The following is a 20,178-nucleotide window of genomic DNA, read 5'->3' as shown; positions in this document are numbered from 1 at the left end:
ATCACAAATGGCACTCCACATTTGTTGTGGGAGAAAATGATTCTTGTACTATCTGTGTAGGTGGACTTGCAAATAAGTAAAGGTGTGTGTGTGTGTGTGTGTGTGTGTGTGTGTGTATAACTTGCTAGTATAGAAGTTTCAGACTCCCATTAACAGTAATTAAAAATTGATTTTAAAAATTCCTTAACAACATTTTAAAGAAAGATCAGCCCTACAGAACAGCTTATTTGTGTAACATTGCCACGGGATTATAATAAAAGGTAATTAATACACTGAAAGAGAATGTAGTGGCTCCTAGCAATCTGCAATTTATGCCCACCATTAAAAAACGGATAAGATTGAACAGCAGCACTGTAAACAGGTAGTAGAGAGCACTGCCAGACACATACGCCATAGTCCAGATTTTAGGGGGAAGACCTGCAGCCCAAAAGGTCCCAGGTCCAATCCTTGGTTTTTCTAGTTGGGAGACCTAAGGCATCAGGCCTGGGAAATTTCTCTGCCGGAGACCCTGGAAAGCCATTGCTGCGGGCCAGAGTTCTAAGAAACTCTTTATTTATCTGTGGGTTCACTCAGCCTTTTCCTCCTCATCTAAAGGCATAGAGACTTGGCATAATTGTGCATGCAAACTTAGAAGTGAGCAGGTAGCCTCACAGCATTTTATTTTTAACTGTCTTGTTCATTTGGTTTCTCATTCACAATGCCAATGGGCCTGCAATTTCTCAACAGTCAAAGTTACTGCACTGATTCCACCATTTCGTGAAATTGGTTGAACATGTGGGACACAGACGAAAAAATTGCAGTGCTGAGTGATCCCTGCCACAGGATTTGCCTAATCCCAGTTTTCCATTTTTCCTTCCAGCAGTCAGCATTCTGTGGCCATTGAGCATGCTCAGTCCTACTGGGGTCCCTCCTTTATTCCTTAGAGTGCCCCTGCCTAAATATATATTTTTTGTACTTGGTTCCCCCATGTCTGCTGATACCCCCTTCTTGTGTCTGGGCAATGTGACTTTGGCAATAGCACTCACAGACTGAACATCAGAATTAGAGTGGATGGTTGCATAAAATCTTGCAGATATTTCAGTCCTAATGTTTTTGCTCCTGAAAATGGCAGTTTAGATCTTCATAATGATGTATGGTCGTTGTATATTTTCATCCCAGGTGTATGAAATCTAGCCCCACCCAATGCTTCAGTGTTTACTGCCTTTTAATGTAGCGAGGTGTGATTAAAGTACTGGTACTTACTCCTCAGGTAAGAGATATGGGTCCAGTACTGAAACTGGTGGGGTAGGTGAGCTCATCTTGGTAAGAGCCATGATGTGTTCAAAGGTGATGTCAGTCTGGGTGCCCATATCCACCAGGAGACATTCATGAGTGGGGCTGAAGATTTTGCTGCGTGGCGCTCTCCTCAGGACCTGAACCACGATGGGATCTTTAGCTGTTTTGAAGGCTTCTACTGCTTGGTCATGGGTTGCTTTAGATAAATCTTTTCCATTTACCTGTGGGGGAAGAGGAAGAAAGGTGAGTCTCGTTTATCTAGCGTTCCCTTCATGTAAAACCATTCATGACATGAGCTTCGTTTTTGTAAGTGCTACTTGAAAGTAAGGCTGGAGCTCTGGATCACCTAACTCTAACCTGCTGTGCATTAGCAATGAGAAAGAACAGCAAGTAGTTCATAGTGGGTGGTTAAATTTCTGCGGAACAAGCGACCACCTTCTGGCAACTTCAGAAAGTCACAGCCCGATTCACTTCCATTTGAAATCAGTTCAGGGGCAGTGTGGGCATAAAAGAAAAAGAAAAAGTTCAGGATATTGGACTAAGCTCTTATTGCACTGTTGGGCACATCATCAAAGGCTCATAGTTTTAAACTGTATTATCACAGGGGCTTTGTTATAGCTCTGATCGACAGAAAAAGAACATGATACAGGAAGCAAAAGTGGCTACATCCATGAATCCACTAATAAACTCTTCAACTCCCTTCGCAACCTTGGGAATGCATTTCCTGACTGCTGAACACAAGCTTCTTAAATATTTAAAGTTATTCCCATCCTCTTAGCTGCTACTTGTAATAATGACTATATTAAAAACAGTTTCCATGGAACAGAGAATGGGCCTAGACCATAAGGTGAAGTCCTACTGCTGAAAGTAAGCTGATGGTATCTGGACAAGACAGTAATCTCTGCCATAACTTTAGGCCTTCTGCAGGTCCTTCATCTTGGCATGAATGTTTCCTAAGGCTGCAGTTGTACGGAGGTTGGGATAAAGCAAAATGCAAAGGTGATTTAGCTGCCTTGTCCTATGCCCTGCTAGATTTGAGCCGGGGAGGTTCAAGTGAGGAAGAAGGAATGATCTTGCATTCTTCTGTCTGCTTGCCTGTTAAAAAATTAATGGTTTTGATGCTTTCCCTCCTATTGGAAACAAGAGAGAAAACCCACGTGTGAAGGCATGTCAAGATGACTGGGAAGCCTTGGGAGCCATGACATGCCCCTAGGACACCTATTTTTTGGCACCTCCAATGTAAGAGCAGCAATGTCAATTGGGCCAGAGCTTTGGAACAGCTAGGTGTGTCAGAGAAGTTGGTTCCAGGGGTGACATGTCTCATTTCGCCACTTGAGACAAAACAATAAGTACTGCCTTGTCCTGCCACTGCCGACATGGGAGCTGCTTCTCCACCACGAGGGTGCCACCTTGGGGGCTTCCAGCTGCCTGAGGCAGTGGCCTCATCCCACCCAATGGCTGGGCTGGCCCTGGTTGACTCCAGCACTGGATCTCTGCTGTGTCTCTGATGCTGGAGGGATAGATCCAATCTACTGTATGGCCTCTGGGACACACAGGATTGAGAAATGATGTAGAAAGAATAGTAATATTATTCCTACATCATTTAATAATATTCTGTAATAATATATTTACATCTTTTGTGAGCAGCCTGTTTAAACTACTGAAATACTGTTTCCTTTATTTTAAATATCATCTTATCCTATATTCAGTTTATTTTCTAAAACGTTCTTCCACACCTATCATGTCTCTCAAGTCCATTTTGTATAACAAAGCAGTTTGTTTTGCAGATGCTACAAACACACTTAATCTTTAGTGTAAATGCACTGAAGAGATATTCACCTGGAGCAGCTAAGTATCACAATCTGCTAAGTACCCTCAGACGTGGCTCAGCCATCTGGATAAAGTGATGTCAACACAACACTCTTGGCTCTACAGCCTTTCCCAATTGATTTTGAAAGGATCTAAGGCTCCTTCCCCCAAATTATTTCCATATGCTTTTTGTCCAGCATGCATTACATGGGTTTCCCCCCTTCTTTGGGATAAACTGAAATCCACTGTGTCATTTTCACTGCAACTTATAGGTAGCCTCAGGCAATCTGTCATACTTGATAAAAATTAATTTGTATCCCCCATCTCTGAAACAAGAGAAACACCTGCACCAATACTAGTGTAGAAAAGGCCCATCCATTTTTGAAACCAAATTACCACTGGAAACTCCCCACTTCTCATCCTGCCCCCACTTGCAGGGATTGTCTAGGGTAGACTATACCATTGTGCTATGGTAAATGTGCTGGGGGAAATAATTTCCCCTGGCTGTTCTGAGAGGGTTCTCCTGACACCCCAAGAGGCAATTTCAGGGGTTGGGAAAGGGTAGAAATCCCCATTGTAGTGCCAGGCGATTCACAAGCTGGCTGCATCTGGTTCAAAGCACAGGCTTCCTACTTTGGCCTACTTTATATCCAACTTTGTTCTGGTCATTTAAATGGAAGCTGTCACTGATGAACTCATAGGATCACATGGTCAGGTTGATAAACGTGTATCTACAGACCCAAAAGTTCTCTATATAAATAAACTTACAAGAACTGTTGTCCACTTTTAACTACTATTGCCATTGCCTTATTTTTCAATTTGGGGTAAGGGGGATTTATTATATTGATGGTATGGTAAGCACAAGAGCAGTGATGGGGAAACCTGTGGCCCCCGCACAGGTTTGTTGATCTGTGGTCAACAGATTTCATTTTCCTTGGCCATTGGGGGCAGCGCTGTCTGGGGAAGTGGGAGATGGAGTCCCAACACTGTCTGGAGGGTCACAGGTTGCTCATGCCTGAACTTGAGCATCCACTCATAACATAAAGGAATTTAAAACAAAACTTCCAATATCATAAAGCTATTATGCAAATCTAGTGTGCACCTGCACCTGGAATACTGTATGCATCTTCTCACTACAGAGTTGGGAAAGGTTCAGAAAAGAGAAACCCAAATGAGCAAGGGGGTGTAGCAAGTTCCCTATGAGGAAAGTTTACAACATTTGCACCGCTTTAGTTTTGAGAAAAGGTGAGTAAGAAGACACATGATAGAGGTGTATAGAACTATGCAAGGTTTGGGTAAGTGGATAGAGAATGGCCCCAACTTTTCAAATGTTTAAATGGGGCTTAAACCCCATTAGATTCAAGCCGCCTTTTCTTAATTAAGCCTGTGATTAAAAAGACCTATTCCATTTCTATTTTGCTCTTTTATTTTTTAACTGGCCTCTTTTTAAGATACTTGTCGTGCTGCTGCTTTTAAACTGTCACTTTTTAAAAGTTAGCATTTTTCTTAATGATACATAAGCTGCCTTGGATAGTCTACGCTCCCCAAAACAGCTTATGAACAGTTTTATAAGTAAATAAATGAGTTAAGCCAAAGGTTTCATGGCAGATTTTTGTTCTAAACTTGTATGATATCTGACAAGAGTGCCCTGCAGTAAGTGGCTTCGTGGACCAGACCCTTAGGATCACTTCTGTTATTTTAAAAGAAAGAAAAAAGCTGGATCTTCTCAAGTCAATATGGCCATATAAAATCAAATAATGGCTTTGTATGAAGAAACACCTGGTTCCTTCAGTTTTACAGTCAACCCAAATTGATCATAAAGCTTCCATATATGGACTGGATGCCCACAGAGAAGTGAATTTGCATCAGGCTGAAGCAGGCTATGTATCTGAAGCTGTGCGGTACATCAAAAGCCTTGTTCTGTTAGCTACTCAAAGCATGGGTGGTGTGCTTGGGGTGGAAATACATTCTTCTGTTCTCTTTTATAAACAAGAGTTTATTTATAGGGAACGTGTAGCACAATAGATCTGAAAGGGACTGAGTGCAAGACAGCTATGAGAGAGCAGATTTATGCAGAAAAGTAACTTGAGATCAAAGCAGGCCTCACAAATTTTGCTTCTGGCATTAATTTTTAAGACAACTATGTGCACACCTCTGTTTCAAGATGCACACAACTCCATGTAGGAAAAATCACCTGCTTCAGAATCTTGGTAAGGCCTGGCATTAGAAGTTAACTTCACTGTGAAACTGGCACATGTGGAAAATGGTAAGCCTGCTTTCAAGTTGAATGGGTGCCATCTTAAGACAGGAGACTGCACACCTATACCTTGACAAAGGAACATCTAAAGTGCTCAAGCTGCTACTACTAGTGAATTTTTACCCTAGCTCAATGATATCACTCAAACCAGGCTTAACACAGTACTTTTAATTAAAAGTATGGCAATTATCTATTTTGCAGACTAAAGATATTTCACTGTCCAAATGCCTTATTTATTCTTGGACAGTTGGAAGCAACATGATGATCTATAGTACCTTTGTAACAGCTTTGACATTATTGCAGTGCCGACATCAATTAAGGAAGAAGGGGGCTTGTAATATTCCTGTCTAATGTCGAGTGTATGCCAGATCTCACTCCAATAAATGTTACAAGCATTATTAATCAGAGATTGATGAATCATCCTTTTTGCCACACTTCATTGGCCAGATCCTGAACGCCTATCAGTTACTTCAGTGGAGATGAATTAATTTATATCAGCTAGCATTGTAAACATTACGACTACGGCCGTTTCTAGCCAGGGGAATTACTAAAAATCACACTGCAAGGAGGAAGCCTTATTGAAGGTGCATATCTGAAGTAAAATGGCTGCAAACCACTAAGAATCAACACACCTTAGACAACAAATTTGAGAACAGATGTTCCTGACAAAAAGGGATAACATGGGTTTCAGGCTCCTTTTCCGCTCAGAAATTCACATATCCAACATAAAGGGACATGGGTGGCGCTGTGGTTTAAACTACAGAGCCTAGGGCTTGCCAATCAGAAGGTCGGCGGTTTGAATCTCTGCAACAGGGTGAGCTCCCGTTGTTCGGTCCCAACTCCTGCCCACATAGCAGTTTGAAAGCACGTCAAGTGCAAATAGATAAATAGGTACCGCTCCAGCGGGAAGGTAAACAGAGTTTCCGTGCACTGCTCTGGTTCACCAGAAGCAGTTTAGTCATGCTGGCCACATGACCCGGAAGCTGTCTGCGGATGAACGCCAGCTCCCTCGGCCTGTAGAGCGAGATGAGCATGCAACCCCAGAGTCGACTGCAACTGGACCTAATGGTCAGGGGTACCTTTACCTTTACCCAACATAAGTCTTTCTGTTTTCCTGCCTGCTGCAATTAAAATGCTCAAAATGACCTTAAGCACAATCCCTTCTCCACTTGGCCTGGGCCTCTGCATCTATACAGGGCAAAGCATTTATTCTCTAGACTTTGCAGAGGACTGTTGCACCCCATCTACAAAAGTAAGGACTCCATCCCCTTGCTAGCCTTTTCAAACTTTTTTTAAAAAAATGAGTGATAGCAAGGAGAAATAATAAGAAGTGAAAATTATATGTCCATTCTCTATTTGGCAGTTCTTGCTTCTGTGCTTGTCTGCACAGGTGAGGGGAAGCACCCAGCTGCCATTAGTCTTCAACTGTCTGTAGCAATAGAGCATTTGTGCATGAATACAGTCATGCTCTTTGCACAAAGGCTAGTAGGGCAGGGATACTTGGCATCATCCCTCCTCCAGTGTTGATGAACACGGCAGCAACAATGCCCAAATAGGACTACAGTAAGTGAAAGTCATTAGTAGATGGTGGGACTCTGTAAGTGAGAAGAATTGCTGAACATCTTTCAATATGAGTAGAAATTATCATTTTAAAAGGCTAGCTCTCTTATTCAACAACCCCGGAACCCAATAGAGGGCAATTGAAGTTCCTGATTTGAAATATATGATGGCCCCCTTTCACAAATCAGGAAACACTTACTGGTTTACTATTACCCACTTATTGGTACTTTTATGGCTAGGTACGTATCCATAGTTGTCTTGCTATGAAAACAGAGTCTGGTGGCAGCAGAAGTTGAGAAGAGAGAAGTGGGAGAGGTAAAAAGTCAGAACAAGGAGTTGGGATTGGAAGTGGTTCTTGAAAAAAGAATGGATTTTGTTGGTAGATGCCTTTTGAGTAAGAAAGGAGGATAAGAAGAGTATTAGAAGAGTTCTGCTGGATGAGGATCTTCTGTCCACATACTGGCCAGCCAGATACCTAGGAGAAGCCCACAAGCAGAATATGTGTGCAAGAGCCTCTTCTGCTTGTGATCAGCAATTGGCATTTCAATGGAGTGTGTGCATAAAGTCATCAAATAGCTCTGTAAATTAGAATAGACTGGATTATTCCAAGAACATCTATTCAAAACACGAATTCCAATGATACCGAGGGAATTCATTTCCATGCCAGAATAATTAATATTTCAGCTTTAAGAACCAGTTCACCACAGTAGCCACAGTATTGGTTATAGATCTGGAAAGCCCTGCTCCAAATCTCTGCTCCGCTGTGGCACTCGTGTGTGGCCTTTGTCCAGCAGTGACTCAGACAGAGACACAGAGATGTAGATGCTGAAGGCCGTGGCACATGAGATCCCTGAATCTCCAGTTACTACAGCATTATTTAAATGCTCATTCTAAATGTGATTTAAATTAATTTGGCTGTTGTTTTTAACTAGGTTTTTATTTTTATTACTTTAGATTTTATTACAGATAGGTAGCCGTGTTGGTCTGCCATAGTCACTGTATCTGAAGAAGTGTGCATGCACACGAAAGCTCATACCAAGAACTAACTTAGTTGGTCTTTAAGGTGCTACTGGAAGGAATTTTTTTATTTTAGATTTTATGACTATGTTTTTTAAAAGTTGCATGCAGCTTTGAGTCCCAGCTTGGGAGAAAGACAGGATATAAATACATTAAACAGACAAACAAACAAACAAACAAACAAACAAACACCCCCACCCTGGCACTATCAAGGGGCTGACCTATTTGCCTCCACAGAGCTAATACATCAACCCAGGCAATGTGCCCGATGCAAGCTGATGGACAGACAACAGATTTCTAGGCTCCAGGCCTGACAGTTGCCCCTTTAAGGTTCTCCACTAGGCAGCAAGGGGAGCACAAAAGGGCTCAGCTGAGGGGTCCAGGACCATAAAATGGCTCAGTTGTGCCTTATGTTCCTTGGAACAAATAGTCTGCTTTGTGTGCTCTGTCCAGGGTCCTGAAAGGTCTACCACTGACCTCCTTTCTTTTCAGGAACTCCTCATTTTAGCTGTAATCCTGCCATTGCTTCCCGCCAGTACTGAACAATTTGCACCTTTCTGAGATGTCCATGGAATCTGCTTTACCAAGATAGACACAGTAATAATATCCCAGCCTAAGCTTGCTCACAAGGCTGCTGTAAAGTAAAAATACAATTCTGATCTCCTTGGAAGAAGGGCAGAATACATACAATAAATAAGCACTTAATGATTTGTCAGTTCTAAATTAAAGGTGAACAACAAAGAGTCTTGTGGCACCTTAAGGACTAACAGATTTATTGTGTCATGTTTTGTGGTGTTGTGGCTTTCAAAAGGCCTCTGCCACAATAAATTTATTCTCTACAGTGCCACAAGGCTGCTGTTTTTGTCGCAACTGACTACCACAGCTGCCTCTCTGAAACGCTTCTTTTCTAGCAGACATGATCCATTGCACATCACCAGACAGTGTTCAGACTTCCCAGCCTGGTGCAACCCCCTTCGCCTCAGATGACCGTAAGGCGGACCTATAGGCTGCCCCCACTACACCCTCCAGAGAAAAAGAAAAGATTAAATACAGAAAGGTGTTGAGCCGTCCTGCAAGGAGGAGACAGGCACATAGTGGTATGGGGTTGAGAGTGCAAAATAGGCTAATAGAGGTGGGACGCAGATAAGCGTGGAGGAAATAGTGAATACAGATGAGATGACGCTGAAGAGAAATCTGTGGTGGTCCGGAGACCAGATGCTTTGACGTGTAGAGGGAAAAAGGGAGCTCTAGAATGAGAGGGAAAGAGAGAGTTCCAGGAGCTAAAAAGAAAAGGCTGGGCTAAAAATGTGTCAAAAATGCATCCCTGCAGCTGACAAAGCAGTACAGCCTTCTTAAATTAACATGAATGCAAAAGAGGCTTTCAGAGTGCTCTAAGCTGTGCATCCCTAATCTAGTGTGTGCATTCAACCTGAGAACGAAAGTATTTTTGTTTTTACCCCACACATTGCGTAAGCACTTGGTGCTGACTGCAGCTGCAAAAATGTAAGACAAGGCACGCTCAATTTTGACCTGGTCAAATTAAATACCATTAATTCGCCCTCTTGAGCACATTACAATTTGTACAGCTGTAAAATTAAGCCGAATTTAATGTTTTCTGTTAGTAAGAGAAATGCTGATTGTGTCCAAAGTTTTATTATTTACAATAAACGAAATGTGCAAATTCCAATGCCCGAGGTTTAGTACTGATCTTTTCTTTACAAGACTAAGCAATTAGGGTGACAAAGCAATCAGAGTTAAAGCATATCAAAACAACCCATGTTATATCGAGTGTAACATTGCTAAAGATAGCTGTTCGCTGTTAAGCAGAAAAAGCACTTAAGTAACACAGCCTCTAAAGTGATTGTAAACTTTAGAAAGCATCGTCTGGCCATGTTGAAAGGTGAATCATCTCAGTAACCGGTCAGGGCTAACTTTTGTGGAATATATGGGATTCATAGTATAAACATTAGGATATGTCTCATACTTATCCACTTTTGGTGCTCATACGGCAGGAGTGAAGAGACTCAGGCCAGGGGGCCAAATACTTCACTGTTTGGCCACTGGGAACTTCCCCTGACCACACCTTTCCCAGTGAGTGCTTTTGCATAGCTGGAACGTGTGCTTGAATTGTGCTAATGCCTTTTGCTTGCCTAAAATTGAAATACTTTATTGTCACTTGCACAACTTGTATACAGTGAGATTACACGAGCACCCCCCACTCAGCTCTCTTAGTCTTAATTCCCCTCGTTTACTGACGCACACCCACCAAACCCGAAAGTCAGTTGCCCTGTTGTTATCTTTTCATTCAGCAGCCTAACAGCCCACAGATAGAAGCTGTTCTTTACCCTGTTGGTGCGACTAATCATGCTTCTATATCTTCTGTCTGATATAGGAGGTTGGAGGGTGGAGAAGATGGCTGTGCTGTGTGTAGCAACCTCAGACTTTGGCATGGCTGGAACATAACCTGTTGGAAGAGTCACATCTACTGCCCTGCCCACTTTTGCACAGAGCCTTGGCTATCACTAGTAAGTTGCTGCTAGAAGACTGCCCACGAGGGAAGGCCACCCTTGTGCTAAAAAAGTTTCCCCACCCCTGCTGTAGGATTACACCATGTGCAAGATATGAGTGCACAAGTGGCCAACCTACAGGGGAAGGGGCCATGTTTGAACTTGTGCTCCATGGAAAACACTTCTTACTCTTTTCCCATATAACCTGCTGAAGAGCTGGCTAATACGCTCTGTAGAAAGACAGGAAAAGAACACAACTGGCAGTAGTGCTCCACAGATAATTTTATTTATTTAGTTGCTTCCTTAGCCGCTCATCTGCAAAACATTTAATCTTCCTGTTTTCATTTCCTTTCTTGTAGTGGATGGCAAGGTTCACGCCTTCCTCCTCTCACATGGGCTTCCTTTGTTTATGATGAAACTAATGAACTGCCCGTCAGTATTATCATGAGCTGTATTAATTTTGTTCTGCAGAAGTCAATGGGAGCCATTGACAGATATGTGGAAAAGTGAAAGGGCTTCTGTTGTTGCTTGTGGTTCAGAGGTGGTGGGGAGGGCGTGGAGAGGAAGCTGCTGTCTGTTCAGTGCATTAGCAAACCCAGTATCAGGAATGGGTAGGTGAATGTTTCACTCCCATTTTGAACAGGCTTCTTGATTGAAGCTCCTTTATTTTGACTCTTCTAACTCAGTGGGAGATACTGACTACTGTGGGATAAAGTAAAACAGTGTTGCCTCGACTTCTCTTTGTCTCACTGTGGTTAGTGTTTGTGTGTGTGTAAGAGAGAAAGAGAGGAGAGGGAGGAAGGAAGGAATATATATATATATATATATATAGAGAGAGAGAGAGAGAGAGAGACTCAGTTTGTTCCTCAGAAGGGTGCAGTGTTACTGAAAAGGCTGTATTGACAATAATGGATGGGAGCCGGGGGGGGTGGCTTTTATGTCTCACGACTGTCAAGAGGTCTTGTCATCAATTTACCTTGGATTAGCAACAGAGCATGTTCTCCAGTATTATGAGTTCGTTAAAATAACCCCTGACTCATAAGAGTCATGCTGGGAGGAAGGAACGGATGACAGATTGTTATTGTTTCTCTGAATGGCTGTTCAAACGTTATGATCACCTAGATCATTCTAATGTCTGAAGACTGAAATTTCTGAAGCTTGGACTCTGCTCTTGCTCTTAATTCATAGACTGAAATCCACAAAACCCCCTGGAGCTGGGGTAAATAGTACTACAGGCAGAACTCGTGTGTTTTTCCTATAGCCACAGTACCCTGAAAGCACCTAGTCCTGCCTGACCAGGTTGGGCCTGGTTAGTACTTGGATGGGAGAACTAGTGTTTGTGGAGCAAGAGGGCTGGTTTTTGGCAAGCCTTGCAAACCCACAGTTCCAGCCATTTGCCTGCTAAAGCTCAAGGTGCCCAGAGATGTGTGGACACCATTGCCCACCATTGCACAACCACTTTTGCACTCATGGTAGCCATGATTTGCTTGAGGCCTGAACTGTAAATTCATGTAGCTACTTTCCACTCAACCCTTAGTGAGATTTAAATGGGAACTTGGTGTTATGAAAAGTTCTTACCCATGAGAAGAGCATGCTTGATGTTTGGTATGCTGATTGCATATTAGATCTTTCACATGGGGCTATCTGGGGTGACTGGAAAAGTCACCAGGATATGGAAGAAGATCAGCCATGTGAATCCAACATAACACTACTGCTTTCCTGGGAGTTGTTTAGATTTATATTAGTGTCAGAATGGTTGACACCTCATCCCATATCCTACTAGCGAGACAACTTTGAACATTGTTAATGAAGAATGAGGTATTCCAGCAAGATGTCTATCTTGCCCCGGGAATCCAATTATAACGATCTCATAGTGTGTGAAGAAGATCAATGGCAAAGCACATCCAGCCCAATAATTCTTTGGAAGAGGAATATTTTAATAAGAAACCAGTCACTTATATGATTTATAGAGTAACTTCTGTCAACTGGCACCCTGTATATGGGGTGATCTACTACCTGATTTAAAGAAGCTATTTTTGACGTTCTTGGGCTCACTCATTATGATGGGCAGTGTTTGTGTGCAAGAAGGCATATTCTACTCATGTGCATGTGTGCACATGCACAGTGTATCTCTACCCTCTGCACAGAGAAACGTTCTGCTTCTCCAGCTCTTGGATTCCTAACAGTGGGGACGAATGTCAATGCCCGCTGTCAGTCCCCACTACAAAATTCTCTCCAAGTGCAATACTTTACTTTTGTCAGTGAGGAATCACAGAGAACTAAACCTGGGGACACAACCTGCTTCCTTGTACAAGTGACAATTGACCCATAATTTTTAAAAAATAAAATTTATATACCGCTTAAGTGTAGAAAAAAGCTCAAAGCAGTTTACAAAGAAGATAAAACTGAAAATGTACCTCTAATATGTATGCTGTAACTAAGTGGTAGATCACATGTTTTGAATGCTTAGAACAGGGGTCAGCAAACTTTTTCAGCGGGGGCCCGGTCCACTGTCCCTCAGACCTTATGGGGGACCAGACTATATTTTGGAGGGGGGAAAAGAACAAATTCCTATGCCCCACAAATAACCCAGAAATGCATTTTAAATAAAATCACACATTCTACTCATGTAAAAACACCAGACAGGCTCAACAAGTAACCCAGTCCGGGGCCGGATTTAGAAAGTGACTGGGCTGGATCTGGCCCCTGGGCCTTAGTTTTCCACCCATGGCTTAGAAGGTTCCAGGTTCAGACGCCACTTAAAATGATATTGTAACTGGTGATGGAAAAGGCAAAGGCTGAAATTCTGGAGAGTCACTGCAAGTCAGATTAGGTAATACAGACCTAGAAGGATAAATAGTCTGACCTGCTATAAAGAGACCAAGGAACGACAAGTCTGAACACTCAATTTGCTGGTATGCTCACATATTAATTCCATTGTGAAACCAGGCTTACAGTGCAGCTACTTAACAGTTTCATTTATATGTATTCATTTATTACATTTCTATACCACTTTTATCTTTCAAGGAGCTCAGGGTCGTATACATGGTTCTCCCCCCCCCCCCACATCCTCACAACACCCTATGAGTTAGGTTAGGCTAAGAGATGGTGACTGGCCCAAGGTCACTCTGTGAGCTTCATGGCTGAGTATGGATTCGAACCCTGCTCATAGTCCAACACTCTAACCATCATACCACACTGGCTGCACATGCTATCTATGACTCCTCTTTTATATCATAGCAGCCTTCACCTTGATTTGTGGCCCATCTGATTTTTTTAAGGGGTATGGTAATGATGTCAGAATATGTTACTTTAAAGAATTCTCAACTTCTTTAAAGAATTTCACAAACAACATGCAGGTGTTGCATAGTCGATGTTGTATTAGCATGATTAAAATATATATAGCAAAATACGTAGCAATGTACAAGGTGCTATAAATAACAGTAATTTCTGAGTTTGAGCAATGAATAATTTTGACATGCTACAGTCAAATGTTTAAACTATGAGCTCAATCTGAAAAGGGCACTGCAGAGAATGAATTTTGGTGGATCTGGCTCTGAGATGAGTTGGTCAGCTTATGCAAACAGAGTAGCAAAGGATGTAAAAGGGACAGTGTGATCCATCTGTACACAATGGACATGGACACTCGGAAGTCATGGGAGAGAAATAGAATGATACAACAGAGCATTAAGGCAACACATGATGTATGTTCCTAATCAAGAATAGATGGCACCATAACGTGAAAAGTGGGAGGCCCAGGCACAAATCCAAATGGAAAATCTTCCAAGCAAGAGAATGCTAAGGACATCTGAAACAGTCACATCAATCATGTGGATTTGGTGAAGGGGGAGGGCTCTTTTGTTTTTTAAGGGCAAAGGGAAATAAAGGTTCACAACAAGAGAAATGGTCAGCAGGTTAAGTCTATGTAAGGCAGTGGGAGAAGCTGTGTTTGTAAGCTCCCCTGAGCCTTGTTCCTAGGGCTGGTAAAGAGGCTTGCTTCCAAGTGGTGACTACTCCACATTCCACTTATGATGTCCAAAGGGTTCTGCCAAACGGATCCTTCCTAACAATGTGGAGAGTTTCCAGTACCTGAAAGTCCTAAAGGCAGAAGGCGTTGGCACAGAAAACTCCACACACAATATGAAACACCCACCAAGTAAGCAGAACCAAAAGTTATACCTGAGATGCTGAAAACCCACCACAGGAGGCCTTTGCATGGGAGCTAAAAAGCATATTCAGGTTCTTAAAGGTGTCTGGACCTCAGAAACAGAGAGGTTAACACAACAAACTGAGCAAACTCCACAACTCAGGGTGGCTCAGCGAGTACAAGGAGGCTGCCTGCTTTAGATTGTCACCTTCCAATTTGTGGAAGAGAAACAGCCCTCACATGCTAGATTTCCAGATTTGCCTTAACACCTGAAGCGAGATCTACCTGTGGATCAGGTTTTGTGATAAAAGCATGCAACACAAAGTAGACATGTGTTTTCTACTGGATGCTGCTGCTGCTGTATTTTTAATGTAAGGAGAACAAATATTTGAACTCTCATGGGGGAGGGGTTCCTGTTTTGGACATGGCAACAGGAAGTGAAAATGGAAGCCACCCATGCACTTGTGAATCTGCTTTTCAGGACATGTCTTGAGATGCCACCTTCTCAGACGTGATTAGAAAGAAAGAGATACTCAAAGAAAGACCACTTACAGTAATCTTCATGTTTTGAAATAAAATCATATACTGTACTGAACTTCCTGTCAGACAAGGCAGGCTTTCTACTGACTTCGTGAACAGCAAACATATTTTTTTTTGCATCATCTATTATGTCTGCACTGTCCGTTATGCCACTGACAAATGCGTCTAAGAAAACATTTGTGCTTAATAAAGAATAAGAAGTTTTCCTTTACAGAAAAGCATGCCAATCCTTGGGATTTGTACTACGAAATTTGCCATTCTGACAGACTACAGATGTCTGTGTCTCATTTAGAGCACACTTTATGCTCTGATACACTTATTTAGCCAGCTTTTAAGAAGTCTGCATTTTAGGCAGGGGGAGCAGTACAATTTTATGGCAAATGCAACAGCAAAAAACCTATTTTCTAAATCTCTTCTTCTCCGTCAGAGTCTAGAGAAAAGAGGTTCAAAGTACAGGTTAATTCTTTTTACAGCTTCATCTAATCCTTCTTTTATTTCACTAGAAAGGACAGTTTCTTTTTTTTATAGATGCAGAACTGTATTATTTAGCAACAGACTGTTTTGAAGTGTGTGCACTTCCCTTTTCTCTCATAAGCTATTGATGGTATAAAGAAAAAGACTAAAAAGAAAATTCTTTTTTGAATAAAACAAAATCCACTTGTCCTCTCTGAAATATTTAGCTCTCCAAGGAAAAAATTCCGAGTGGGAAACCTCAGCTCTAAAGAAAACGACACTGAGATAGGTTAATTAGAATGAACCTTGCATGACTGATTTATTTTGGTGTGTCTCTGGCATATAGAAAGTAACAGTTCAAATATATATAGTGGGGCTGGCCTAAACCAAAAAGATAGATTTTAATGTATTTGCTTTGAACCAAAAGTTACTGATACTGAGTTAAAACCTGATTTCCATGTAGCTTTTTCATTAGAAGCACCCAAGGGAACAGTCAAGCAGAGCCCAGGGGACAATAATGGAAATTGTGAGGTGACACACTGAGAGCCTTGTTTCAGGGTAGCCATGATGAATGAGAAGAATCCAATAGGCTTAAGAGATCTAGACTGGGCGATGGGATGGGAATGGTAATTGTGACTCCTAGCATGCCCTCTTTATCAGGAGAACTGCAGCAGTTGGAGAATTCTGCCTCTGACAATGCAGGCAGCAGGTCTCAACCTTTGGGAGGTGTGTTGCTTGCATGGTTGCTGATGAAGACATTCATTCATAGGTGTCACGGTAGTGGAATTTTTAGATGGAACATCAAAAGCATGGGAACACTGACAGAAGCTACTGCAACAGTGCTGGTAAGACAGAACATCTAAAGAAGTCTACCATCTATGATAAAACACTAGGAGTGAAGACCCATAAAATGACAGCAGATTCTCCCTGGTCCCACAAGCAAACTGTCAGATGTTCATTGTCAGAAAGCCAAGTGCTGTTTTGAGTCACTTTCCCTGGTTGCCCCCTCCAGTTTCAGAACGTCAAGGCAGGTTCAGCCAGGTTCCTGATGAGGCTGCAAAGCTTATGATGTCTCAAGCACTTAGCTGAGAGGAGCTTTGTTAAATACAGTATATCTAGCTACAACAGGAGATCATAGGCTTTGGGGAGGAATCACGTGTAAGGAGAAGAGCACAGACTTCGCAAACAGAAGGTCTCAGATTCAATCCACGACATCTCCTGCTAAGAAGGTCACGTGCAGGCGATGAGAAAGGCAAACATTTCTGCTTGAGATTTTGGAGCTGCTGCCAAATACATGGACAAATAGTCTGACCTGCTAGGAGTCTTGCTCCTGTGTTTCTTAGAGGTTGATGCAAGAGAGGACAAGACTGGTGGCTTGAACCATTGTTTAGACCTGCTTGTGCTATTACTGCATCCATCAGAAAACCAGGCTCACGGTGCACCTAAACACATGTCACGACTCTACTTTTTATATTGTGCCTTTTGGACTGGACCTGGAGTGGGGGGAACAGAATTGCAGCAGTAGTTCAAGGATCCATTCAAGAGCCTTGTTCTCACTCTTCAGGCTTAACTTATTAAAAACAACCACCACTCACATTAACAGCTGGCACGTATCATCGCCACCAGCTGTTTCATCGCCATCACCATCAATATCATCTATATAGTGCCATCCACACTTTGCAGAGTAGAAGAGGACAGGTCCCTGCTCCAAGGGCTTTACAATCTAAAGTTTGGCATGGAAGAAACAGAATGAAACTGGATGGAAGTGGAGGCTGGGCTAAATGGGAGAACAATATGCAGTTATGCAGGTATTTGGAGCAACAGGTCTGGCAAGGAAGGAAATAGTTTCCATCCACTTTCTATTCAGCATAGTGCATGTTCCTTGTACTCATACTTTCTCATCTCCTGTTTAGAACCTGGCTTTTGAATTACTGGGTTGGTGAACAGGTGGATATGTGCACAATTTTGTTAAAAGCTGGGCTAAGCCAAAGTATTGCTGAACTGATACTCTGGAGTTAAATGGGGCATGTCTGGGGCAGAGGGTGTGGAATAAACTGTACCATTATACAGTGTGTTACGGACTAGGCTCATTGACTTTTTCAATGGCCAAGAACCAAGTTTCCCTCACAGTTATGCATTGTCAGATAACTCAGCCTCCCAAATTAGGCCGGCCTCTTTGCTAAACCCTTATGTCCTAGTTGTTTTTCTGTATTAGTTAAAATAGTTGTGTTTTTTTAAAAAAAGTTCTTTGCGGAGCAATATGTTCTGGTGGCTGCTCATACCCATATTTGCCTTTGAGCAATGAGTCTTCCCACCTGCCCCGGCAATTAGATTCAGACCACATAACCAAGTCAGAAAAATGTGAATGGATGCTTTATTAACACTTATTGCACCACTATTCAGTTGTCTCAATTCCAATATACACAATTTTAGTGCTCTTTTGGTGCCCCTGAAAATGAGTCATGACCTTCCCTTCCATTATTAATGAACATAACACAGCCCATTTATTAAACCTGCACTTTTCCCTCTGCTCCATATGCCTGTTTTCCCTTCCAGTATTTGACATGTGACAGTAAAGCTCAGAGCAAATGTCCCTAGTGCTTCCTCCCCTGCGAATTCTTGCCACCTGCTTCATAGCGTTGAACAGATGTATATATGTAAACCATTACAAACCTGTTCACCCAATCATTTATCATTTTAAGGAGAGAAAAATACTCCAAAGGCACCCCCTACTCCAAATTTTACATGTTTGGGTGAATTACTATATTAATATTTTGAAAGCTGTAATGCAAAAAGGCACTTGAAGCTATTTTAGTGCATCACTCATAACAAGTAGGCTTTTTTTTTAAAAAAAGAAACAAAACTTTCAAACCATGACTTGTTTTTTTAAACAAAAAAACCCTTCTACCATGAAGAAACTGTATTTTCTATAGAGAATCCAATGGAGGTGTTGCATTATTCATCATCAAATGAAGAGGAAAATTTCAATTGCCAGTTTCTAGTAAATGGTCTAATTAAGAAAGGGGGATTCTGAGCCATGGACAGGCGCCACAATCATTAAAGGCCATTTTCCAGCAGATTACAGGTCTCCAGTCTATCAGCGAGAATGCTGAACTAATTAAGCAGCAGAAAACCCAGTCCAGGACAAAAGTTTTCGGATTACGCAAATGTATGTATGCAATGAAGGGTCTACGCTATGTCACTTTAAAATCAGAACCTGAAGTATTCATATAAGGTAAGGGAGAACCATCTTTTTTTTACTCTGTTGAGGGCTGCATTCCCTTGGAAAGTATTACTGTATGCTGGTGGAATCAGTGATGGTGGAGGCAGAGACAAAAGTGTTCTGGATTAACTGGTCCAGAATACAGACCTCCCTTCCTCAATTTTCTCCATGGCCACGTCAAATAAGAATCCTCAATCCAATGCAGCTCTACTCAGAAGTAAGCCCCACTGGGTTTGATGGGGTTACTCTCAAATGGATGCTGTTCTACGGCCTAAAAAATAAAATAAAATAAAACAAATGCATGGCTAGTGCATTAGTGCAAGGGACGCGGGTGGCACTGTGGTCTAAACCACTGAGCCTCTAGGGCTTGCTGATCAGAAGGTAAGCTGTTTGAATCCTCGCGACGGGGTGAGCTCCCGTTGCTCAGTTCCAGCTCCTGCCAACCTAGCACTCCAAAGTGCAAGTAGATAAATAGGTACCGCTCCGCTGGGAAGGTAAACGGTGTTTCCATGTGCTGCTCTGGTTTTGGTGTTCCGTTGCACCAGAAGCAGCTTAGTCATGGTGGCCACATGACCCGGAAAAACTGTCTGCAGACAAACACCGGCTCCCTTGGCCTGTAAAGCGAGATGAGCGGCGCAACCCCAGAGTCATCTGCGACTGGACTTAACTGTCAGGGGTCCTTTACCTTTACCTTTAGTGCATTAGTGGAGGGATGGGGGATGGGGAAATGTGGTCCTGCTGGACTATTAACTTCCATTTTCCCTGACCGTGAACCATGCTTCCATGGAAGTTGGAGTCCAAACAACAGTTGGAGGGCCACAGGTTGTCCATCACTTATTTAGTGTCAATGAAGCAAATATGTCAAACTTTTGAAAAGTGTGCTCTATCCTATATTCAAATTATTCAACATTTATGCCCAATCTACATACATTTATGCCTATGTCTTCAGGCCACTGGCATCCATTGCTCTCCTCAGTTTGTTCAACTGGTAGCTCCTTCCACCCAAGCTTGATTATCAAACTTGCACAGGTGTAGAGGTTATTTGCTCCCAGTGCTCAAGTTTAAGCATGAACCAAAGAGGAGCGGAAAAGCTCTTTCTGGCAAAAACTGGTATCAGATGTTACCATTTTAACACAAGCTGAACATAGGGTGAGAAGAGTAAATTCCTTTCCCTGTTGATCTGCATAAACCAGGCTTCCTCAACCTTGGCCCGCCAGATGTTTTGAGACTACAATTCCCAGCATCTCTGACCACTGGTCCTGCTAGCTAGGGATCATGGGAGTTGTAGGCCAAAAACATCTGGAGGGCCGAGGTTGAGGCAGCCTGGACTATAAACCTTTGGCAACCAGAGCATGTGTTATTTGTGAGCATGCCAATTCATTCAAGTAAC

At 42.4% G+C, this 20,178-nt stretch overlaps 1 protein-coding gene across 3 annotated transcripts in view; it reads right to left on the bottom strand.

The window, feature by feature from the left end:
* PDZRN3 (PDZ domain containing ring finger 3) overlaps positions 1 to 20,178 on the bottom strand; it is a 174,007-nt gene that overhangs the window by 18,572 nt on the left and 135,257 nt on the right. For all 3 annotated transcript variants that reach the window (XM_083491327.1, XM_083491328.1, XM_083491329.1), the window contains one exon: positions 1,243 to 1,496. In XM_083491327.1, coding sequence (XP_083347453.1) covers positions 1,243 to 1,496 — 254 coding nt within the window. The remainder of the gene's footprint in view (positions 1 to 1,242; positions 1,497 to 20,178) is intronic.

Source organism: Podarcis liolepis, assembly GCF_965112155.1.
Source record: "Podarcis liolepis genome assembly, chromosome: 2".
Lineage (NCBI taxonomy): Eukaryota > Metazoa > Chordata > Lepidosauria > Squamata > Lacertidae > Podarcis > Podarcis liolepis.
This window is presented reverse-complemented; position numbering and strand designations above follow the sequence as displayed.